The sequence below is a fragment of the Trichomycterus rosablanca genome, chromosome 23 (genome assembly GCF_030014385.1).
Source record: "Trichomycterus rosablanca isolate fTriRos1 chromosome 23, fTriRos1.hap1, whole genome shotgun sequence".
Classification (NCBI taxonomy): domain Eukaryota; kingdom Metazoa; phylum Chordata; class Actinopteri; order Siluriformes; family Trichomycteridae; genus Trichomycterus; species Trichomycterus rosablanca.
Window position 1 is genome coordinate 12,906,973 of NC_086010.1, and position 23,335 is coordinate 12,930,307.

A 23,335-nucleotide genomic window follows, 5' to 3' on the forward strand; every position below is an offset into this window, starting at 1 on the left:
TTTGCTGCTTCAGGGACAGGAAACCTTGTTCGGGTACATGGGACTATGAACAAAGAGGATTATGTGGATATTTTGAAGAACAACATCAAGACATCTGCTGCCAGTCTAGGGTTAGGTCATCACTGGGTCTTCCAACAAGACAATGACCCAAGGCATACATCAAAGTTAGTCAAAAACTTTTTGAAAGACACCAAAATCAAGGTTTTGGAGTGGCCCTCTCAGAGCCCTGATCTCAATCCTATCGAGAATCTGTGGAGGGAGCTTAAGGTTCGGGTCCATGCTTAGAGACCAAGCAATTTGCATAATCTTGAACAATTTGCCAAGGACAAATGGGCTAAAATCCAGACATGTGCCAACTTAGTTAGAAACTACCAGAAGAGGTTGTTGTCAGTTTTGGATCAGAAAGGCTACACTATTGACTATTAGTTGTCAGAGGGCTAATAATTTTGACCATTGCACATTTTTTGCTTTTTTCTTGTTTCAGTTCAGCAAACAAATAAAAATGTTCATTTGACCTTATGCAGATGTTGTCTTTGTTCTTGTGGACGCACACAAACTATAAACACTTAAGGTTATGGCCCATGTCATTGGAAGGATAAGGGTTTTATTTGATTTCATAAGGGGGGCTAATAATTTTGATTATTATATATATATATATATATATATATATATACAGTGGATATAAAAAGTGTACACACCCCTGTTAAAATGCCAGGTTTAGTGATGTAAAAAAATTAAACCAAGATAAATAATTTCAGAACTTTTACCACCTTTAATGTGACCTATAACCTGTACATCTTAATTGAAAAACAAACTGAAATATTTAGGGGGAAGAAGTAAAAAATAAAAAAATAAAATAATGTGGTTGCATAAGTGTGCACACCCTTAAACTAATACTTTGTTGAAGCACCTTTTGATGTTATTACAGCACTCAGTCTTTTTGCGTAGAAGCCCATCAGCATGGCACATCTTGACTTAGCAATATTTGCCCACTCTTCTTTGCAAAAAAGCTCCAAATCTGTCAGATTGCAGGGGCATCTCCTGTGTACAGCCCTCTTCAGATCACCCCACAGATTTTCAATCGGATTCAGATCTGGGCTCTGGCTGGTCCATTCCAAAACTTTAATCTTCTTCTGGTGAAGCCATTTTTTGGTTGATTTGGATGTAGGCTTTGGGTCGTTGTCGTGCTGAAAGATGAAGTTCCTCTTCATCTTCAGCTTTCTAGCAGAAACCTGAAGGTTTTGTGCCAACATCGACTGGTATTTGGAACTGTTCATAATTCCCTCCACCTTGACTAAGGCCCCAGTACCAGCTGAAGAAAAACAGCCCCACAGCATGATGCTGCCACCACCATGCTTCACTGAGGGTATGGTGTTCTTTTGGTGATGTGCAGTGTTGTTTTTGCGCCAAACATACCTTTTGGAATTATGGCTGAAAAGTTCAACCTTGGTTTCATCAGAGCATAACACATTTTCCCACATGCTTTTAGGAGAGTTCAAATGCGTTTTTGCCAAATTTAGCCGGGCTTGGATGTTTTTTTTCGTAAGAAGAGGCTTCCGTCTTGCCACCCTACCCCATAGTCCAGACATACGAAGAATACGGGATATTGTTGTCATATGTAGTACACAGCCAGTACGTGCCAGAAATTCCTGCAACTCCTTTAATGTTGCTGTAGGCCTCTTGGTAGCCTCCCTGACCAGTTTTCTTCTTGTCTTTTCATCAATTTTGAAGGGACGTCCTGTTCTTGGCAATGTCACTGTTGTCCTATATTTTCTCCACTTGATAATGACTGTCTTCACTGTGTTCCATGGTATATCTAATGCCTTGGAAATTCTTTTGTACCCTTCTCCAGACTGATGCCTTTTGACAATGAGATCCCGCTGATGCTTTGGGATCTCTCTGCAGACCATGATTTTTGCTGTAAGACGCGACTAAGAAAATGTCAGGAAAAGCCTACTATAACAACTGAACTTATTTGGGGTTAATCAGAGGCATTTAAAATGATGGCAGGTGTCTACTGATTCCTATTTAACATGAGTTTGAATGTAATAGGTTCATTCTGAACACAGCCACACCCCCAGTTATAAGAGGGTGTGCACACTTATGCAACCACATTATTTTATTTTTTTATTTTTTACTTCTTCCCCCTAAAGATTTCAGTTTGTTTTTCAATTGAGATGTACAGGTTATAGGTCACATTAAAGGTGGAAAAAGTTCTGAAATGATTTATCTTGGTTTCATTTTTTTTACATCACTAAACCTGGCATTTTAACAGGGGTGTGTACACTTTTTATATCCACTGTATATATATATACTGCCTAGCCAAAAAAAGGTCACCGGATTTAACTAAGCAAATCACTAAATCACTGGATTTAACTAAGCAAATAGGTAAGAGCCTCCCATTGGATAATTACTGCATGGGTGATTATGTTTCAGCTGGCAACAAGTTATTTCACCCTAACTGATGCAGTGAGTAGCTTCTCATTTGTTCAACAACCATGTCGAAAGACACATCCTGTGGTCGTGGAGAAGATGTTAATCTGTTTTAGAAGGGTCAAATTATTGCCATGCATCAAGCAGAGAAAACATCTAAGGACATCTAAGGACATCTAAGAACTGTCCAACGCATTAATAAAAAGTGGAAGGACAGTGGGGAAACATCATCTTCGAGGAAGGAATGTGGTCGGAAAAAAATCTTGAATGATCGTGATCAGAGATCAAATAAACGTTTGGTGAAATCAAATCGTAGAAAAACTACAGTAGAATTCAGGGATATGTTTAATAGTGAAAGTAAGAGCATTTCCACACGCACAATGTGAAGGGAACTCAAGGGATTGGGACTAAACAGCTGTGTTTTCTTAGCCTTAAGAAAACCACTTGTCAGTGAGGCTAACCAGCAAAAACTGATTCAATTTGCTAGTGAGCATAAAGATTGGACTCTGGAGCAATGGAAGAAGGTCATGTGGTATGATGAGTCCAGATTTACCCTGTTCCAGAGTGATGGGCGCATCAGGGTAGGAAGTGAGGTGGCTGGAGTGATGCACCCATCATGCCTAGTGCCTACTGTACAAGCTTGTGGGGTCAGTGCTATGATCTGGGGTTGCTGCACTTGGTCAGGATTCATTGGGCTCAAATTGTGAAAGAGTGGTTCAGGGAGCAGGAGACATCATTTTCACACATGGATTGGCCACCACAGAGTTTAGACCTGAACCCCATTGAGAATCTTTGGGATGTGCTGGAGAAGACTTTGCGCAGTAGCCTAAATCCCCCATCATCAATACAAGATCTTGGGGAAAAATTATTGCAACTCTGGACAGAAATAAATGTTGTGACATTGCAGAAGCTTGTGGAAACGATGCCACAGCAAATACGTGCCGTAATCAAAGCTAAAGGCGGTCCAACGAAATATTAGAGTGCGTGACCTTTTTAAAATAAAAAAGCGTGTCCAATTGCGGGATTGCATCACGTTTCCTCTCCACTAATGCTGACCCTCGCTCTGATTTTAGGAGGACGAAGCTAACCCACGTATGCATTTTGTCGCCCACACTAGGCGAGTGCACTCTTTCCCCGTCCCTGTGCAGGCACCATCAGTCAGCCAGCAGAGGTCGCAGTGCACCAGCCATGAAGAGTCCCTATCCGGTTTAATACCTTACTCCTATATGAACAACAGGCCAATCGTTGTTCATGTGGCTGCTCAGCTCAGCCGGATGGCAGAGCTGAGATTCGATACGATGTATTCGAAAGCGTGTGTTTTTACAGCTGCGCCATTCTTGTTTGATAAAGAACTTCTGCTCAACAACCCATGGTTGCTGCTGTCTAATTCTTCTCTTTGTAATGTACCCTACATTTTCAGTGGAAGTCAGATCAGGACTGCAGGCATGCCAGTCAAACACACACACTTTTTGTCTACAAAGCCAAACTGATGGTGGCATAGCTCTCTAAAATCCTTCACACATAAGCCACCCATGCCGTCGGCAGTGATGTATGACAGATGTTGGCTTTTGCATCTTTGGTTGACAGTCTGGCTCTTTTCGTATTTGGCACAGAACTAGACATCTGTTTTTTCTCCTTAAAAACATTATCAAATCTGACCACAGCATTATTCTATTGTCTTTTGGTCCATCTGAGATGACCTCAGGCCCATCAATCTTGGAATTTTAGTATAGAATTGTATGACTTTTTCTTAAAGAGTTTCAGATTTGCATATCTTGATGCAGCAGTAGACTGTGTTATGACAACTTTGGGCCTCTTAAGTACTCCTGATCCCAAGTTGCTTTATTTACAGTGTTGTAAAATGTTTTTGCCCCCACCACATTTTTGCTGTAATTAAATTTCAAATTAATTTCGAATGAATCAGATGTGATTAAAATATACATTCCATTCTCAATTAACCTTAAGCATATTTGCATACATTTCGGTTTCACTATGTCAAGATTACAACACTTTCTACACCAGGGGTGTCAAACTCACGGCCCACGGGCCAGATCCGGCCCGCCACGTCATTTTATGTGGCCCGCGAGAGCTTAAACGACTGTACGATAGTTGTGATGGTTCGAGTCGTTACAGAGACGCACTTATAATTTAATGGGACACCTGCGCCTTTAAATTCAACCGGTGACATCGTAGTCATGGCAACTAACTTTGACCTTCGCGGGTAGTAATGTAAACAATAATAATAAATATAAATAATTATCTTGTATAATATCAAAGCATCGTCTGTAAGTAGTGGCGTTTATATTCTCAGTTGTTTGTAAATGTTTAGTGAGTATATCACAGCGTTTTAGTTACAAATTTACCGTAATTATATACAATTGTTACCGTTACTATAGCAATTAGTATCTTTACACAAAATGCTAACTCGTTAGCGCTATTTTACGTTTGGTTAAATCTCATATTGTACCAGATGTAACACTTGACTACAGCTGTGTGCTTGTACTGTATTAAGTTCTTTATTGTTTTTATTGTTTGTATTTTTACTTCATTCTGGTGCACACAGTGTATCACACAGCTGGGAAGCAAATAAAACCAACTGTATTCTGAAGAGAGCTGTCTGTCTGTCTGTCTAGCTGAGAAAGGGGGATAAACTATTAGGGCAGAATGATTGTCTTAAAATAAACTGTAAAATCCTACATTAACTGCATCTCTCAAAATGCATGCTGATTTTGTGACCTGCAAAGTGACACATCCCGCCAGTAGATGATGTTAAGAAATATTTACACATAATCCCAAAATGTACAAGAAGATAAGTAAGAAAATTAAGCAGAAGGAGGAAATTTAATGAAAATGAAAACAAGTTTGTGCTTCAGGAAGAGAAAACAGTGCGTCTCTTGTGTTATGAGGCCGTGTCTGTGGTGAAGGAGGACAATATAAATGCAGAATTTAGCCTCCAAGAAAAACAACAGACTGCAATCACAGCAGAATACGTTACAATCGGCCCTTTGAGGGCCACAATAATGCTGATGTGGCCCTCGGTGAAAATGAGTTTGACACCCCTGTTCTACACAGTCCCACTCATTTAAGGGCACCATAATGTTTGGAACATTTGACTTCACATGTACTGTATTTATGAATACTCAGGTGTGTCCCATTGCTTTGTTAGCACAGCCATAAGACACCTAAGCTTGATTGTATGCTTTGAAACACTTCGGAGTATACAGGTCCTTCTCAAAAAATTAGCATATTGTGATAAAGTTCATTATTTTCCATAATGTAATGATAAAAATTTAACTTTCATATATTTTAGATTCATTGCACACCAACTGAAATATTTCAGGTCTTTTATTGTTTTAATACTGATGATTTTGGCATACAGCTCATGAAAACCCAAAATCTCAAAAAATTAGCATATCATGAAAAGGTTCTCTAAACGAGCTATTAACCTAATCATCTGAATCAACGAATTAACTCTAAACACCTGCAAAAGATTCCTGAGGCTTTTAAAAACTCCCAGCCTGGTTCATTACTCAAAACTGCAATCATGGGTAAGACTGCCGACCTGACTGCTGTCCAGAAGGCCATCATTGACACCCTCAAGCAAGAGGGTAAGACACAGAAAGAAATTTCTGAACGAATAGGCTGTTCCCAGAGTGCTGTATCAAGGCACCTCAGTGGGAAGTCTGTGGGAAGGAAAAAGTGTGGCAGAAAACGCTGCACAACGAGAAGAGGTGACCGGACCCTGAGGAAGATTGTGGAGAAGGGCCGATTCCAGACCTTGGGGGACCTGCGGAAGCAGTGGACTGAGTCTGGAGTAGAAACATCCAGAGCCACCGTGCACAGGCGTGTGCAGGAAATGGGCTACAGGTGCCGCATTCCCCAGGTCAAGCCACTTTTGAACCAGAAACAGCGGCAGAAGCGCCTGACCTGGGCTACAGAGAAGCAGCACTGGACTGTTGCTCAGTGGTCCAAAGTACTGTTTTCGGAAATCAAGGTGCCAGAGTCTGGAGGAAGACTGGGGAGAAGGAAATGCCAAAATGCCTGAAGTCCAGTGTCAAGTACCCACAGTCAGTGATGGTCTGGGGTGCCATGTCAGCTGCTGGTGTTGGTCCACTGTGTTTTATCAAGGGCAGGGTCAATGCAGCTAGCTATCAGGAGATTTTGGAGCACTTCATGCTTCCATCTGCTGAAAAGCTTTATGGAGATGAAGATTTCATTTTTCAGCACGACCTGGCACCTGCTCACAGTGCCAAAACCACTGGTGAATGGTTTACTGACCATGGTATTACTGTGCTCAATTGGCCTGCCAACTCTCCTGACCTGAACCCCATAGAGAATCTGTGGGATATTGTGAAGAGAAAGGCTGATTGCCTCCATGCCACGCCGCATTGAAGCAGTCATTTCTGCAAAAGGATTCCCGACCAAGTATTGAGTGCATAACTGAACATAATTATTTGAAGGTTGACTTTTTTTGTATTAAAAACACTTTTCTTTTATTGGTCGGATGAAATATGCTAATTTTTTGAGATAGGAATTTTGGGTTTTCATGAGCTGTATGCCAAAATCATCAGTATTAAAACAATAAAAGACCTGAAATATTTCAGTTGGTGTGCAATGAATCTAAAATATATGAAAGTTTAATTTTTATCATTACATTATGGAAAATAATGAACTTTATCACAATATGCTAATTTTTTGAGAAGGACCTGTATAGTTGACACGAGGCTTAAAAACAAAATTAAAACTATTACAGACAGGTGTGGATAATAATTAAAAAAGAAGAACACACCTATAGGCTTATTAATCTCAAAGGAATTGGAAGACCAGGAAAGACCTTCAACTGTTAATGGCAGAAGAATCCTTACTATATTGAAGAAAAATCCTGAACTGTCTGTCCGAAATATTAAAAACAGCCTTGCAAACATTGCAGTTTGCAAAAGAGTATTTTGGGAAAAGGTCTAGAGCACAGATAAGATTACAGTTTTCCTCAGTCACTTTTGTGGTATATTCTGATGAGCACTCGGTGCTCGATTATATTGGGCTGTCAAGATCTGTGTTCTGTGTAATCTGTTCTGTGATTGATTACTGGGGCTGTGTATGTCGTGGGGTTTGAGTAAAGATGTTGTATACCATCCTTGCCTCCGTGAATACTCACTGCAGTAATAAGTAACTAAACTGGTAAAGTTACACAACGAACCCGAGGGTCACAACATGGTGTCAGAAGATGGAGTTGCGGAGTAAGATAAGGACGGTACTGTAAAGAAAAAAAAAAAAAAAAAAAAAAAAAACTTCCAGAAGTTCACCAAGTGAAAACTTTCTCACAGGCAACTTGGTTGAAAACTGGCGGAGATGGGAACAACGATTTAGGCTGTATATGGTCGCTTCAGGTGCGTTAGACAAAGGAGAAGAGGTTAAAAAAGCCATTCTACTTCATACTGGCGGCAAAGATGCATTAGAAGTTTATAACATGCTCACCATTGCATCGACAGGAGAAAATGGCGCGGTTACAATGGAGGACATTTTGAAAGCATTCAGAGATTACTGCAGCCCGCAAAAGAATGTTGTCTTTGAACGTTATCAGTTCTGGTCGCACACGATGTCAGCAGAAACATCAGTGGACAGGTTCATCACAGAGCGACGCCAAAAGAAAACGAAGTTGCCGTAAACGAAGATGACATGATCAGAGATAAGTTAGTATTCAGCATAAATGATGCTCGTTTGAAAGAAAGATAGACTTCAAGCTAGACACAGGAGCAGATGCAAATGTGCTTCCCATGCACCTGTATCAGCAGTTACCTGGTCAATCTCAGTTACGGCCCACAAAGACTATGTTGATCGCCTTTGGTGGTACCCGCCTGCCCGTAGATGGTGTTGTGTCTTTAGAATGCAGGACGACCAAATGCAAAGCCTTGCTTGATTTCCACTTAACCAGGCACGCAGACAAACCAATCTTAGGTGGAGATGCATGCGAGGAGCTGCAGCTGCTGAAAAGGGTTGAAGCACTCATAGCCAAGTCCCCACAGCCAAGGTCACCAATAGCCACCAAAGAGGTGCTACTGCATAGATACGCAGAGGTGAATTTCCCGGAGTTCACCATATACACACTGACCCAACGGTCATGCCGGTGATCCATGCTTGCAGGAATGTGCCTCTCTCTATCTTGGATTCGTTAAAAAAGACACTGACTGATCTGCAGGAAAGGAGAGTGATAACTCCGGTCAGTGAGCCAACAGAATGGGTTAACAGTCTTGTCATTACAAAGAAGAAAAATGGTACGCTTAGGGTGTGTTTGGATCCTTGCGACCTGAATCGAGCTGTTAAACGCCAGCACTACTCCATTCCTACTCCTGAAGATGTGCGCAGCAAGCTAGCCGGAAAATCCATCTTCTCCATCTTGGACGAGAAAGACGGATACTGGCAGATCAAGTTAGACGAGCCATCAAAGCTCTGCACCTTTAACACGCCATGGGGTCGTTTTCGCTTCCTCAGACTACCTTTTGGGATCAAGTCAGCAAGTGAAGTTTTTCAACAAAAGAATTGTGAGACTTTCGGTGACATCCCAGGTGTACACATCATAGCCAATGACATGATCATTGCAACTTCATCGGAGCACGAGCACGACAAAATCATACAAAAGGTAATTGAGAGAGCAAAAACAGAGAATGTGAAGTTTAAGTTTAAGTCCAAAATTCAGTTCAAAGTAGACACAGTGAAATACATGGGACATATCATCACAGCAGCTGGCCAGAAGGCAGATGACGCTAAGGTCAAAGCAATTGTGGACATGCCAACCCCAAAGGACAAGCAAAGTCTCCAACATCTGTTAGGCATGACAAAGTTCCTGGCACAATACATTCCAAATGGAGCTTCACTCACGGCTCCTCTCAGACAGCTACTGAAGAAGGACGCAGTTTGGCAGTGGTGTCCTCATCACAGCGCAGCTCTGAAGGTACTAAAGGACACACTCACACAAACCCCAGTGCTCAGGTACTATGACCATAAGAAACCACTCACACTACAAGCAGATTCCTCAAAAGATGGGTTGGGAGCCTGTCTGCTACAGGAAGGTCAGCCAGTGTGCTATGCTTCACGTGCACTCACAGAGACTGAAAAGAGGTACGCACAGATAGAAAAAGAATTACTTGCCATTGTGTTTGCAATTAAAATATTCCACCAGTATGTCTACGGCAGGTCAGTAATCTGATCACAGGCCGCTAGAGATCATCATACGCAAGCCGCTGAGCAAAGCGCCAGCAAGGCTGCAAGGAATGCTGCTACAACTGCAAAAATATGACCTACATGTCACATACACACCAGGCAAGGACATGCACATTGCTGACACTCTGTCACGTGCCACAGTAGGTAGTGACAATGAACATATCAATGAGAATCCCTGCGAGGAGAAAGTTGTATATGTCTTAGAGCCTACAGACGCTCTGAGTGAAGAAACACTCAAAGGATTGAAAGAAGCAACAGCCACAGATAGCGTGTTACAGGTGGTGTGTGAAAAACACATGAAAGGCTGGCCTACAAAGAAGTGCAGTCTTGACCAGTCCCTACACTGCTACTGGCCAATGCGAGACATCATCAGCATCCAGAATGACATCGTCATGATGGGAGAGAAAATAGTCATACCACAGAGCTACAGGACAGTAATTTTGAAAAAACTGCATCTTGCACACCAAGGAGTGCAGCGCACAAAAGCCAAAGCAAGAAAAATCCTTTATTGGCCAGGCATGGCGCAAGCTATAGAAACAATGATTGAGAAGTGTGTGCAATGCCAGCAGTTACAACCCAAACATCAGCGAGAACCTCTTATTCCCCATCACGTTCCAGAGCTTCCATGGATGAAAGTCGGAGCAGATATCTTTGAGCTGAAAGGTCAGTCATATTTGCTGCTAGTTGATTATCTGACCAAATATCCAGAAGTGCTCAATTTGCCTGATACAACAGCTCACACAGTCATTCAGAGAGTGAAGTCGGTTTTTGCAAGACATGGGATCCCCAGAGAGCTGGTGAGCAATCACGTCCCTTTTGCCAGCTACGAAATGAAAACATTTGCAGCTTCATGGGAGATCAAGCTCATTCACTCCAGCCCAGGTTTTCCATCTTCAAATGGAATGGCCGAGAGGTCAATAAAGACTGTGAAACATGCGCTGAAGAAAGCAATGCAGAGCGGAACTGACCCACATCTTGTGCTGTTGTTGCTGAGAAACACACCGGTGACGGGACTGAACATGTCGCCTGCGCAAATGTTGATGGGAAGAGTCCTGCGGAGCACACTTCCTTGTTCCAGTGCCGTGCTGAAACAGTCCACACCACAACATGTACAAGAGAAAATACGTGACCTGCAATGTCGCCAGAAACAGCGTGATCAGTGTGCAAAGCCACTTTCTGTGCTGAGCCCAGGTGACACGGTACACATGCAGACACGTCGAGGTTGGGAGCCCGGAGTTGTCATCCAGCAGAGAGATGAACCGCGCTCCTACACTGTGCAAACACCAGTGGGTAGGACACTCAGGAGGAACAGACGACATCTGAGGAAGATACACCACAGTCTGTTCAAGGACGCTCACCTTGATGATCAGATTGATTTGGAGGTATCGCCTTCCCAGATACATGAGTCAGTCCCATCACAGAATGACACAACACACATTATACCTTCATCGAGCAAGGATGATGACCCTACATACCACACTAGGTCCGGTAGGGCAGTCAAACGACCTGCCAGGTACAGAGACTGATTCTGTGTTTAGTGTTCAACATGTGTTTGGTTATAAAATAGTAATAAAAAAAATAAAAAAAAGGCAAACAGAAAAAAGGAAAGAAAGGTTTAAGTTGGAAAGATTCATGTTGACGGTGAATGTTCATTGGCAGAGAAGCCTAAACACAAGGGTGGACAGAACGCAACACGATGAATGAAAATGACGCAATGAAAATATGTTCTATAGCGTTTTGGAGTACACATATTGAAAAGTGATCGAGTTTGAGTTAATGCTTATCAGTTCATGCTTTATGTTCAGATGACTAGATTCGTGAGCCACGTCTCAAGAGGGACGTGGTATATTCTGATGAGCACTCGGTGCTCGATTATATTGGGCTGTCAAGATCTGTGTTCTGTGTAATCTGTTCTGTGATTGATTACTGGGGCTGTGTATGTCGTGGGGTTTGAGTAAAGATGTTGTATACCATCCTTGCCTCCGTGAATACTTATCGCAGTAATAAGTAACTAAACACAACGAACCCGAGGGTCACAACAGCTTTGGTGCATTTCTCACATCCCCATTAACATTTGCACAACAGTAAGTGCATTTCTCAAAACAATTAGTACAAACTGCAAAACCTAGTTGATAACCTGCAAAAGCGTGTCACTTGCTCAAAATGGACAGTTCATTCCTCAAAAGCAAGTATTCATGTCAATGAAAGTGTCAGCGTCATCAAAATAAAAAGTCCTGACACCATTGTTTATGAACAAGATAGTCAAATGGCTTTGTCATGTTTTCATTATGACAGTTCACTCTGTAAGTGTTTTCCAATGCAAAAAAGTCAGATCATGGTGACACTACCTGAAAATGCTCAAGACAGCACTATACACACTATTAGCACACCCATCTGAAATCTACAGTTAAGTTACACATTACTGTATTTAGTGACGTAAATGAGTACAAGACACTCAATACTTATGTTTCACATTTTTACTGCATATGCTCTTTGCAATTCTAATTTGTTCACAGCATTGTGCTAAAGCAAAGTACAAACTTATTTACAACAAACATAAGAAACACCCTTTGGGTAGAGCTGTGCACAACTGTAAACAATATTGCAGTACATATTGGAACTGAATTAGAACATACAATATACTGATTTTGACAACTAGTTCAACATTTTTGTATGTAATGATTCAAGCAATGAAATGAGGACTATTAGTTTCATAGGGAATGACTATTCAGCATTCATAAGTATAGTTCATTTTGACTGACATGACATAAGCAAATGATAATGTTATAAAACAGCAGAGAATTGTATGGAAGCAATTGATGCATGTCCAAAAGGATTTGCAATTTGTTGGAAGGAATGAGAAACTGCTACTATGATGTGCACAAATGACTAAATCTTGTGGAGGCTGAACTAACAGTTATGAGAATTTTAATTCTGATCAGAGAAATGCACCAAAGCAATCGAGAAAAACTGTAAGATTAACCTGTTTTAGAGAGATGGCAAGAGCAAAGTGTGGAAACAAAAAGGCACTGGCCATGATATAAAGCATACCACCTAATTTCTAAAACATGATGGTGGGTGTGTCATAGCATGAACACTGCAATTTTATTTTATTTGCATTTTCCATACTGTCCCAACTTTTTCTGATTTGGGCTTGTACTACTTATACAATGCAGTTTTTTTTATCAGGCTTTTATAATGGTATACAAAGCATAAAAAGAAGTAGAAACTTTACACAGCCTCAATTTTTTCTTTCCTTTGAATAGAACCTCCAAATTACGTCATTACCTACCTTCATGTGTTCAGGCAACAAATGAGGAAAAATGGATACCTTTAATAAAGCTTGTCTTTAGTTTGGCTTCTCCAGCCACCATAAGCTCATTAATAGATTTATAGTACATGTGATGTAGTCCAACCCAAATAATGTATCTGGATGTCAATTGTTTAAAATAAACACTAATCTCATTCAGAAGTAGATTAATCCACCTTCATTATTATAAACACTGTGGGCAACTATGTTGATATAAAAGTTTACTTGATAAAATTTTCTAGTAGATATGCAGCATTAAAAAACACAATGCCTTTATAAGTACTCAGCCCCAAAACTGCACCCTATAAACAAAAAAGTACTTTTTCTCCAGATGAAATACAATATGTCAAATCAAAAGGAAAATGTAAGTTTTGATGTCATGCAAAACATTACAATGCCAAATCACCTACTTTTAACAGCCCTTTTAGAAATTCATGGGTAAGCTGTTTAATGCTGAAGTTTGGCCTTAAGAATCTTAAGAGTGATACAGAAAAACTTGTCCATGTCCATAAATAATAATAATAATAATAATAATAATATCAATATCAATAAAACTGCAGATCACGACTATATATATATATATATATATATATATATACACACATAAAAAAAATTATTTTGTTTTACCTGGGTCATTTAAAAGCATGACGAGGTCAAAGGTTGTGTATCCATTCTTGGCCTTTAGATTTACATCTGCTCCTTGATTTAGGAGATATTTTACCACATCCTTATTTCTGAAAAAAGTTAAAATTTATAAATGGAGATTGTGTCTTAGAGAATTATAAAATCAAACATCACTGCAATAATTTGTTGCCATTTGTTCTCAATGCATGAAAGCTGAAAACCATATTCTTCTGATTGAGGGTTTCTTATTGTTTTGGGTATGTGTAATCTTTCTTTTTCTTTGTTATTTGTTGGGCACTTAGTCTGGATATGCTTTATAGTAATGGGTGTTCGACTCTGCTTCACATGGTGTAGGCTTTTCTCCATTAATTAGGTGTTAAAGTGTCAGGTTGGAGTGGCTGAGTCTACATTTTGTGTAAATTCTATGCATATTCCAAGGAGCGTTTTTGGTTTGTCTCTAATATTGAGGTATATCTCATATATTCGAGTATTGTTCGAGTGTCCCATTCCAGTTACCATTTGTTTTTGATGTACTCATTTAGTATAGGTTTGGTGTCTATTGTATTTTTAGGTTTATGGTTATCTGCACAGTTCTTCCTCCTGCCATTTGCTTTTCCATTTGCTGTTATTCCACTATGTCCTGGTAACCAGCATAATCTCATATTAAGTTTTGGTCTGTGAGTTTATTGATTATTCTCAATATTTTGATTACAGTGGGGTGTTCAGATTTAACTGTCTTCAAAGCATAAAGGCATAATTGGTGTAGTTAATGTGTTTAGTTAAGAAGAGGTAGGTTTACTTTGCTTGTGTTGGTGTGTGGTTTCTGCAGCTGTAACTTGATTTGTTGTTCTAGATTTATCATATATATGGCCAGGTGAGCAAGGAATTATTCGGGTGTGCAGTTGCTTTTTTTTTTTGTTATGAGCCATGTGAAGAATAATATTAAGTTGGATTTAGGCATATATACTGGTGCTGGTCATAAAATTAGAATATCATGAAAAAGTTGATTTATTTCAGTAATTCCATTCAGAAAGTGAAACTTGTATATTATATTCATTCATTACACACAGACTGATATATTTCAAATGTTTATTTCTTTTAATGTTGATGATTATAACTGACAACTAATGAAAACCCCAAATTCAGTATCTCATAAAATTAGAATATTACTTTAAGACCAATACAAAAAAAGGATTTTTAGAAATGTTGGCCAACTGAAAAGTATGAACATGAAAAGTATGAGCATGTACAGCACTCAATACTTAGTTGGGGCTCCTTTTGCCTGGATTACTGCAGCAATGCGGCGTGGCATGGAGTCCATCAGTCTGTGGCACTGCTCAGGTGTTATGAGAGCCCAGGTTGCTCTGATAGTGGCCTTCAGCTCTTCTGAATTGTTGGGTCTGGCGTATCGCATCTTCCTCTTCACAATACCCCATAGATTTTCTATGGGGTTAAGGTCAGGTGAGTTTGCTGGCCAATTAAGAACAGGGATACCATGGTCCTTAAACCAGGTACTGGTAGCTTTGGCACTGTGTGCAGGTGCCAAGTCCTGTTGGAAAATGAAATCTGCATCTCCATAAAGTTGGTCAGCAGCAGGAAGCATGAAGTGCTCTAAAACTTCCTGGTAGACGGCTGCGTTGACCTTGGACCTCAGAAAACACAGTGGACCAACACCAGCAGATGACATGGCACTCCAAACCATCACTGACTGTGGAAATATTACACTGGACCTCAAGCAACGTGGATTCTGTGCCTCTCCTCTCTTCCTCCAGACTCTGGGACCTTGATTTCCAAAGGTAATGCAAAATTTACTTTCATCAGAGAACATAACTTTGGACCACTCAGCAGCAGTCCAGTCCTTTTTGTCTTTAGCCCAGGCGAGACGCTTCTGACGCTGTCTTTTGTTCAAGAGTGGCTTGACACAAGGAATGCGACAGCTGAAACCCATGTCTTGCATACATCTGTGCGTGGTGGTTCTTGAAGCACTGACTCCAGCTGCAGTCCACTCTTTGTAAATCTCCCCCACATTTTTGAATGGGTTTTGTTTCACAATCCTCTCCAGGGTGCGGTTATCCCTATTGCTTGTACACTTTTTTCTACCACATCTTTTCCTTCCCTTCGCCTCTCTATTAATGTGCTTGGACACAGAGCTCTGTGAACAGCCAGCCTCTTTAGCAATGACCTTTTGTGTCTTGCCCTCCTTGTGCAAGGTGTCAATGGTTGTCTTTTGGACAACTGTCAAGTCAGCAGTCTTCCCCATGATTGTGTAGCCTACAGAACTAGACTGAGAGACCATTTAAAGGCCTTTGCAGGTGTTTTGAGTTAATTAGCTGATTAGAGTGTGGCACCAGGTGTCTTCAATATTGTACCTTGTCACAATATTCTAATTTTCTGAGATACTGAATTTGGGGTTTTCATTAGTTGTCAGTTATAATCATCAACATTAAAAGAAATAAACATTTGAAATATATCAGTCTGTGTGTAATGAATGAATATAATATACAAGTTTCACTTTTTGAATGGAATTACTGAAATAAATCAACTTTTTCATGATATTCTAATTTTATGACCAGCACCTGTATGTTGTTTTATTTGCATTCCGTATGGTTGTATTGTGCTTGGTTTATTGTATATAGCTTGGTAGTTTGTTGAGCATTTTGTGTGCTGGGTTTTTGGGGTTACTTATTGCTTTGATCGTGTATTGCAGTGCTAGTTTTAAATGTCTGAGTTTCAAAAAGGATTGTTGTGTATTGATGTATTGGCTCTGGATAAGGGGTTTGCAGTATGCTACAAGTGTGAGTATGATTCCCTGATGATGGATAGTATACAGGTTGTTTAAATATGATATTCTAGCTGAGCTGTGTATGAAGCTTTCATAGTCTAGTTTTTTTTTTTACAAATGGAATAGAGAGAGGTCAGCACCCCATTTTGTACTAGCAAAGATTTTAATGAGTTTGAGTTTGTTGAGTTTTCTGAAGCATCTAGTTTTTAGTGCTTTGATGTGTAAAATCAAAGTCTAGTATTAGTCCTAGGAATTTGTGCTTTGTGCAATTTTGATTACTTCTCTACAGCCGGAGTTTTGGATTGGGACACAGCATTTTACCTTGGCAAAAAAGAATACATGTTTTGATAGTTTAAATCCATTTAAAATGGTCTAGTCATATATTTTACTGATTTAAGTTTGAAGTTTTTGTATTATTTTGTTCATATCTTGATTTTTGTAGCCTATATGTAAGCCGTTAAAGTATTAACTGCTAAAGATGTCCTTTATTATGTTTCTTATTTTAAGAGTAAACAGCGTGACTGATAATATACATCCTTGTGGTACTCGTGTTCTGTAGATAGGGTATTGTTCACTCTGACTCTGAAGTATCTATTGGTAAGAAAGATTGTCTGGCGTAGATTATTATGCCATGTCTCCAGGTGGTAATGGCCTTTTTAATGTTAAAGAAGATGATTGCTACATGTTCTTAAAGGATAAAAGCTTTCCATATGTATGTCTCCAGTCTAATTAAGTTATTGGTAGTGCTCCTATTTTTTTACAAAAGCTGCTTTGGGTTTCGCTTAGGATGTTCTTCATTTCTAGATACCAAACTATGTGACTGTTCATCATCCTTTCAAGTGTTTTACAAATACAACTGGTTAGAGTGATGGGTCTGAAGTGTCATGGTTCTGGTGATACTTGTTTAGGGATTGGTATTATTGTTGCTCTTTTCTATGCTGTTTGAGTTCCATATTTTAGTATATGGAGTTTTTGTATATTTTATGAGCATTGGAAGGGTTACAGAGGGCTGTCGTTTGAGCATCTGATAGTGTATCAGGGCCTGTTGCTGTATTATGTGACTTTTGGAGAAAGAGGTGTAGCTCCTTTAGAATTTGAATGTCAGAAGTGCAAAAAACAGCATCTGAGATGGCGTGGGTGATGTGAACTAGTGATAAACATGCCTTTGTTCCAGCTTTTTGAGTCTGTGGTAGGCATCAATTTCTAAGTTTGTTTATATTAAGGAAATAAAATTAAGATTTTCATCAAAAACACTGAAAATCTTTTCTGTCCTTTCGTTTGTTAAATAAAGGTTCAAGTGAATTAACAAATTACAGATTCAAGTTTTTACTGAATTTTTAGAAAGTTTCCTAACTTTTCTGGAAAGACTTTGTAAATTTTATCTGACTTGACACAAAAAAACAATTCTACATGCTTAATTGGGGTCTTTTTAGCATGTTGCCAATATTGGAGCAAGGCCCATAACCTGCTTGGCTAAAGTTAAGCATTAACCAGTTTTAAAGAGCTGTAGTATGTTGCATTTTACTATGACCATCCCATGCAACAGTAGTCATTATATACTGCGTCATACCCATGATATGTGGCCTGCATAAGAGCTGTCCAGCCATGCACTCCATCCTGTTTGTCGATGTCTGCATTCTTCTCCACCAGCAGCTGTACTACCCCCAGCTGTCCACTTACAGAAGCAATCATCAAAGGTGTTGCACCATCTGCATTAGCCATGTTCACCTGAGATGAATCCTCTTCTAGTATCTCTTTCACCAGCTGAGCATTTCCTATACCACACAAACAAGCAGATCTACAAAAAGATATTTATACTTAACCGGTTTTTATATATATTTTTTTACTATTTACCGTACTATGTGGAAAAATGCTGCACAGTAAAAATGTAAGTGTAAATAGTTTATTTTTGTCAATAAATAAAATGCAAAGTGAATGTAATCCCAGACAAACTAAATGATGTTGAGATCAGGGCTCTGTGGGGGCTATATCTAAAGATAGTTCTTAATGACTTTATGACTGCATGTTAGGGGTTGTTGTCCTGCTGCAGAATAAATTGTTGGTATTGATGATAGAATAGAATAGAATGCCTATATTTGTCATATATACATATACACATGTACAGCACAACAAAATTCTTTCTTCGCATATCCCAGCTTGTTTGGAAGCTGGGGTCAGAGCGCAGGGTCAGCCATTGCACGGCGCCCCTGGAGCAGAGAGGGTTAAGGGCCTTGCTCAAGGGCCCAAAAGTGGCTGCTTGGCAGGGCTGGAATCGAACTCTCATCCTTTAAATTAATAGCCCAAAGCTCTACCCACTAGGCTACCACTGTCCCCAAATGATGAATAGGTATCTGCCTTCATTTCTCAGCATTGAGGACACCATTAATCCTGATCAAATCCCTAACTCCATTTGCTGAAATGCAGCCCCTAACTTGTAAGGAACCTCCAAATATTTTATTTCAACTCATCACTCCAGAGCATCTGCTGCCATTTTTCTGCACTCCAGTTCCTACGTTTTTATGCATAGTTGAGGTGCTTGTCCTTTTTTACTGCGTTAAAGGTAGGCTTTGGACTTAATTCTTCCATTAAGACTACTCAGACTTCTCCAAACAGTAGATGGGTGTACACCCATCTAAAACTTTTGCACAGTATATAGCATAAAAATATATATTACCTTTTGTGAGTAAATAATTATATAGTTTTCTACATTCGTGTAGAAATGATTTTGCATTCAGATTTAGTTCTGCTTCTAACCAGGACCTCCATAGGAGAGACGCCAGACAAAATTTAATTGTAAATGTAATTTTAAAAAGAATTTATTCTATTCTAAATTGTGTTCACTCATGTTGTCTTTATCTTCTATCAAATTACTTGGACAATCTAAAAGGGCAGTTGTAGCCTAGTGGTTAAGGTATTGGATTAGTAATCAAAAGTTTGCTGGTTCAAACCCCACCACTGCAGGTTGCTGCAATTAGGCTCTTGAGCAAGACCCTTAACTCTTAATTGCTCAGACTGTATACTGTCACAGTGCTGTAAGTCGCTTTGGTTAGCTAGGCATCTGCTAAATGCCAAAAATGTAAACATAAACTTTTAGATATGACAAATTAACAAAAATGGAAGAAATATGGTGATGGGCAAACACTTTCACAGTACTGTATATTATGTATTTATTTTACTTACCGTTAAGCACAGTAGATGTGTTATAAAATGTACTTGCCTAGCTTCAGGGCAGCAAAAACATCCGGCCTTTTCTTCTCATTTTCTATTTCAAAGGTCAAGATCATTAAAAAACAAATTAATAAAAAAGTATTTATAGCCTACCTTATGATGTAGTACTAGAAAGTTTTCTATGTAAAGATAACATTAATTTAGGCATAGGGTACATTATAAAATAAGTACATACTGTAAGTAAAAAAAGCTACAAGAAACACTAACTTACAATGTATTTCTTTTTAAAAACAGGAAAAACATCACATGTAGGGTGTACCAAAAATCTAAAATAAACCACAAGAAAGGTTTAGGGTGGTCATGGTGTGTTTTCTGAAAGGACAGGGGGAGGGGTGCCCATTATAATTAATATGACCCCACTGTGGAAACTATTTTTCAGATTAATATACTGTTAATACACTTGTTAGGCTGTTAGTATGAGCTGATGTAGGGCAACTAAAATATTGATTAGTAGGAGGGTTTTAATCTGGAATTTTGGGTTTAATCACTCAAAAATAAAAAAATAAAAATGTGCTGAAGCAACATTGTAGTTCTCCTTAGTCAGCCCAATTGCCCAAAGACTCAGGTGAAGCAAAACATTCAGCAACATATAAGGAACAATTCACCTGGTTGTGGACGAACTGTGGTGATGGAGTCAAGGTAGCACTTCACATCTTTATGTTTAAGTTGCAGTGCCAATTCAAAAGCAGTTTTAGACAGAATATTGAGGTGGTCAGGATCAGCACCTCTTCCAACCAGATGCTGAGCTATACTAGCCTTCCCACTTAATGTGGCTAACATTAGTGCACTCCATCCTGTGGTCTTCTGTGAAAAGTTCACATCAGCTCCCCACTCCAAAAGAAGTTTAACCATGGCCTCGTGGCCCTGCTGAGCACTAACCATTAAGGATGTGATATGCAAAAAGCTCTTTCCATCATCACTGTGGTTACCACTGTTCACAATGTTAGTCCTTTCAGCTGCAAAAAGGTGATCAAAGTCATCAACAAAAGCTCCATTCTCAAGGAGGAGTTGGGCAACATGTGTGTGACCTCCACGGGCTGCCATAGCAAGCACGCTAGCTCCCAGTCGATTCCTGCCATTGATCTCTGCCCCATTCTCAAGCAAGATGTGAGCCACATTTAAATGCCCAAACCTGCAAAGAGACAGTTCAGAAAAAGCAACAAATTTGCATTAGAAACAATTTAAATTGCATCAATAATACCCCAAAAACAAATTTTTATTCAAGAAGCATTATAGCAGGGGTACTTAATAGCTGGATTGCGGTCCAGGCCGGACCTAAATCCATTTTATTATGGACAGAGTACAAATTAACAAAGTTAAAAAAAACCTTTCCTCTCATTTACAGAGGCTGTGTAAAAAGATTTCTGAGGAAAGAGACATCACTGAAATTTTTAACACGATCCACGAGAACAGCATAATTAAAAAGGTTTGACAATGGTGGGCTAATATCACATTTAAAAAAAAGTAAAATGGCTTGTTTAAAATTACCAAGTACAAGGAAAAGAAAAGCTGACAGTAAAAACCGCTCATCCATAAGAGTGGTAACATGAGGCACAACTATGAGACTGAGAATGCAAATTTTGGAGAAAAAGCTATCCACAAAACATGGAGGTAAGAACCACAAAAATAAACCAGCTAAAAAAATCATATTAAGCCAAAAGCAGAATAATAGCTAAACTATGACACAACAAAAGCAAGTAATAGAGGCTACACCTAGAGTGGCATGAACCACACAAGAAACCTTTCTTCGATGCTGAAATAATAAGAGTGTATATGTGAAGGGATGTAAGGGAAGATAGATGAAATTCCCTGTCAGGAGTAAGACAAACTAAATTACCTGCTAAAGATTCCTGAATCTTCAATAAAAAGTACTCCTATGTCCTCCCAATCCTTGCAACTGATTCAAAATTTAGCTGCCCACCTTTTTTAACCAACCCAAACACTGCCACATCACCCCAATGTTGCATTCTCTTTCAAAAACAATACCAACACCTTTAGCAGGGGTTTCAGCAGATTTGTATCCTTGAACTGTTGTCTACTTGAACTACAGTAAGGAAATGTTTACTGTGGAAGCACTTCTGTAAGATAAGAGCATCTGTTGAATGCAGGGCATTAGTAGAAATTTGGTAAGTGGACGTTTCTGATACATATTTTAGTTCAATATCAGTACACTTTAATAGCTTCTTTATTAATGAGGTACTGTTTCTATGCTCTACCCCAGCCAAAGCTGCCACCTAGTTAAGCACAAACAAACTTTGTGTGAAATGGCAACATCTGCCCTCAAAGGAACTTGGATTGTGTTGATATGACCTATGTCTATAGGTTTGGCAGGAATGTTTAACTGCATGCATGTTGCATCACTCTGTGTATCTATGTTCTAAATATAAATGTATAAAGATAAAATTTACAAATACTTTCTTATACTTGTTAAAAGTGAAGCAGAAATACTCATTTATTAAATTAAAAAATACAACCCTAAATTAGAAAAAGTTGGGACAGCATGGAAAATGCAAATAATAAAAAAATACAAAGTTTCTTAGGCTTACTTTGACTTTTATTTGATTGCAGACAGTATATTAATGAATTGGCCTTCATGTTAGAGAACTCAGCCATGCCCAGTCTCACTCTAAATGACTCAGAGATTAAACTCCTGCTGTATGCAGATGATCTGGTCCTGCTGTCCCCCACCGCACAGGGTCTACAGCACAAACTGGACCTGCTGCAGCAGTACTGTCAGACCTGGGCCTCAAAAAGACCAAAATTATTACCTATTAGAAAAGACCCAGATCTCAGGGAACCAAAAACACATTTAAATTAGGAAATTGAGCACACTAAAGATTATACTTACCTCAGACTAAAAATTAGCTCAACCGGAAACTTTAACCCGGCAGTAAATTAACTGAAAGAAAAAAGGTCACAGGGCCTTCTATGCCATAAAACGACAAACTTTCGTGGAAATTTCAATTTGAATCTGGCTCAAAATTTTTGAATCAATAATTGAACCAATTGCTCTATATGGCAGTGAAGTGTGGGGTTCGCTAACTCACCATTAATTTCACAATTCAGGGCTCTAGACTAACGTTTTGCACTGGTTGCACTGGTGCACCTAACTTTTTTTCTTAGGTGCACCAGCACAAAAGTTAGGTGCACCCAAATTTTCGACCGCATCGCATTTAACACCGCAGTTTTACAGGTTCACTTTTTTTTTTTTTTTTTTTTTAATCACTGTATATATTGACTTGGAAATAACTAACAATCTGGTCAACATGGCCTCGTCTGATGATCTGTTTGCTGCTGCCTGACAATGAAGGGCAGTGGGGAGAGGGGACACTTGGGCAGTGCATTTATCGCGGCATGTAATGTGTTTTATAGATGCATTGGGCTTTTTCAGCCTTTCAATTCGAAATGTATTAGAACCAGTCACAAATATACTATTGCCGGCCACTGTCTTCTTTACAGTTAATTATAGTATTACAGACTAATTATAGCACACTTATAAAAATTATAAAAATAATAGAGTAAATGTGTATGTACAGTGCCTTGCAAAAGTATTCAGCCCCCTTGAACTTTTCAACCTTTTGCCACATTTCAGGCTTCAAACATAACTATATGAAATTGTAATTTTTTGTGAAGAATCAACAACAAGTGGGACACAATCGTGAAGTGGAACGAAATGTATTGGATATTTAAAACTTTTTTTAGAAATAAAAAACTGAAAAGTGGGGCGTGCAATATTATTC

At 39.2% G+C, this 23,335-nt stretch overlaps 1 protein-coding gene across 2 annotated transcripts in view; it reads right to left on the reverse strand.

The window, feature by feature from the left end:
• The window catches only part of LOC134301103 (ankyrin repeat and SAM domain-containing protein 6-like), a 50,030-nt gene that overhangs the window by 18,097 nt on the left and 8,598 nt on the right, over positions 1-23,335 (reverse strand). For both annotated transcript variants that reach the window (XM_062985653.1, XM_062985652.1), the window contains exons 2-5: positions 20,201-20,727; positions 19,585-19,629; positions 17,938-18,142; positions 13,589-13,695 (exon numbers count right to left, since the gene is read on the reverse strand). In XM_062985653.1, the coding sequence (XP_062841723.1) occupies positions 13,589-13,695; positions 17,938-18,142; positions 19,585-19,629; positions 20,201-20,727 (884 nt within the window). The remainder of the gene's footprint in view (positions 1-13,588; positions 13,696-17,937; positions 18,143-19,584; positions 19,630-20,200; positions 20,728-23,335) is intronic.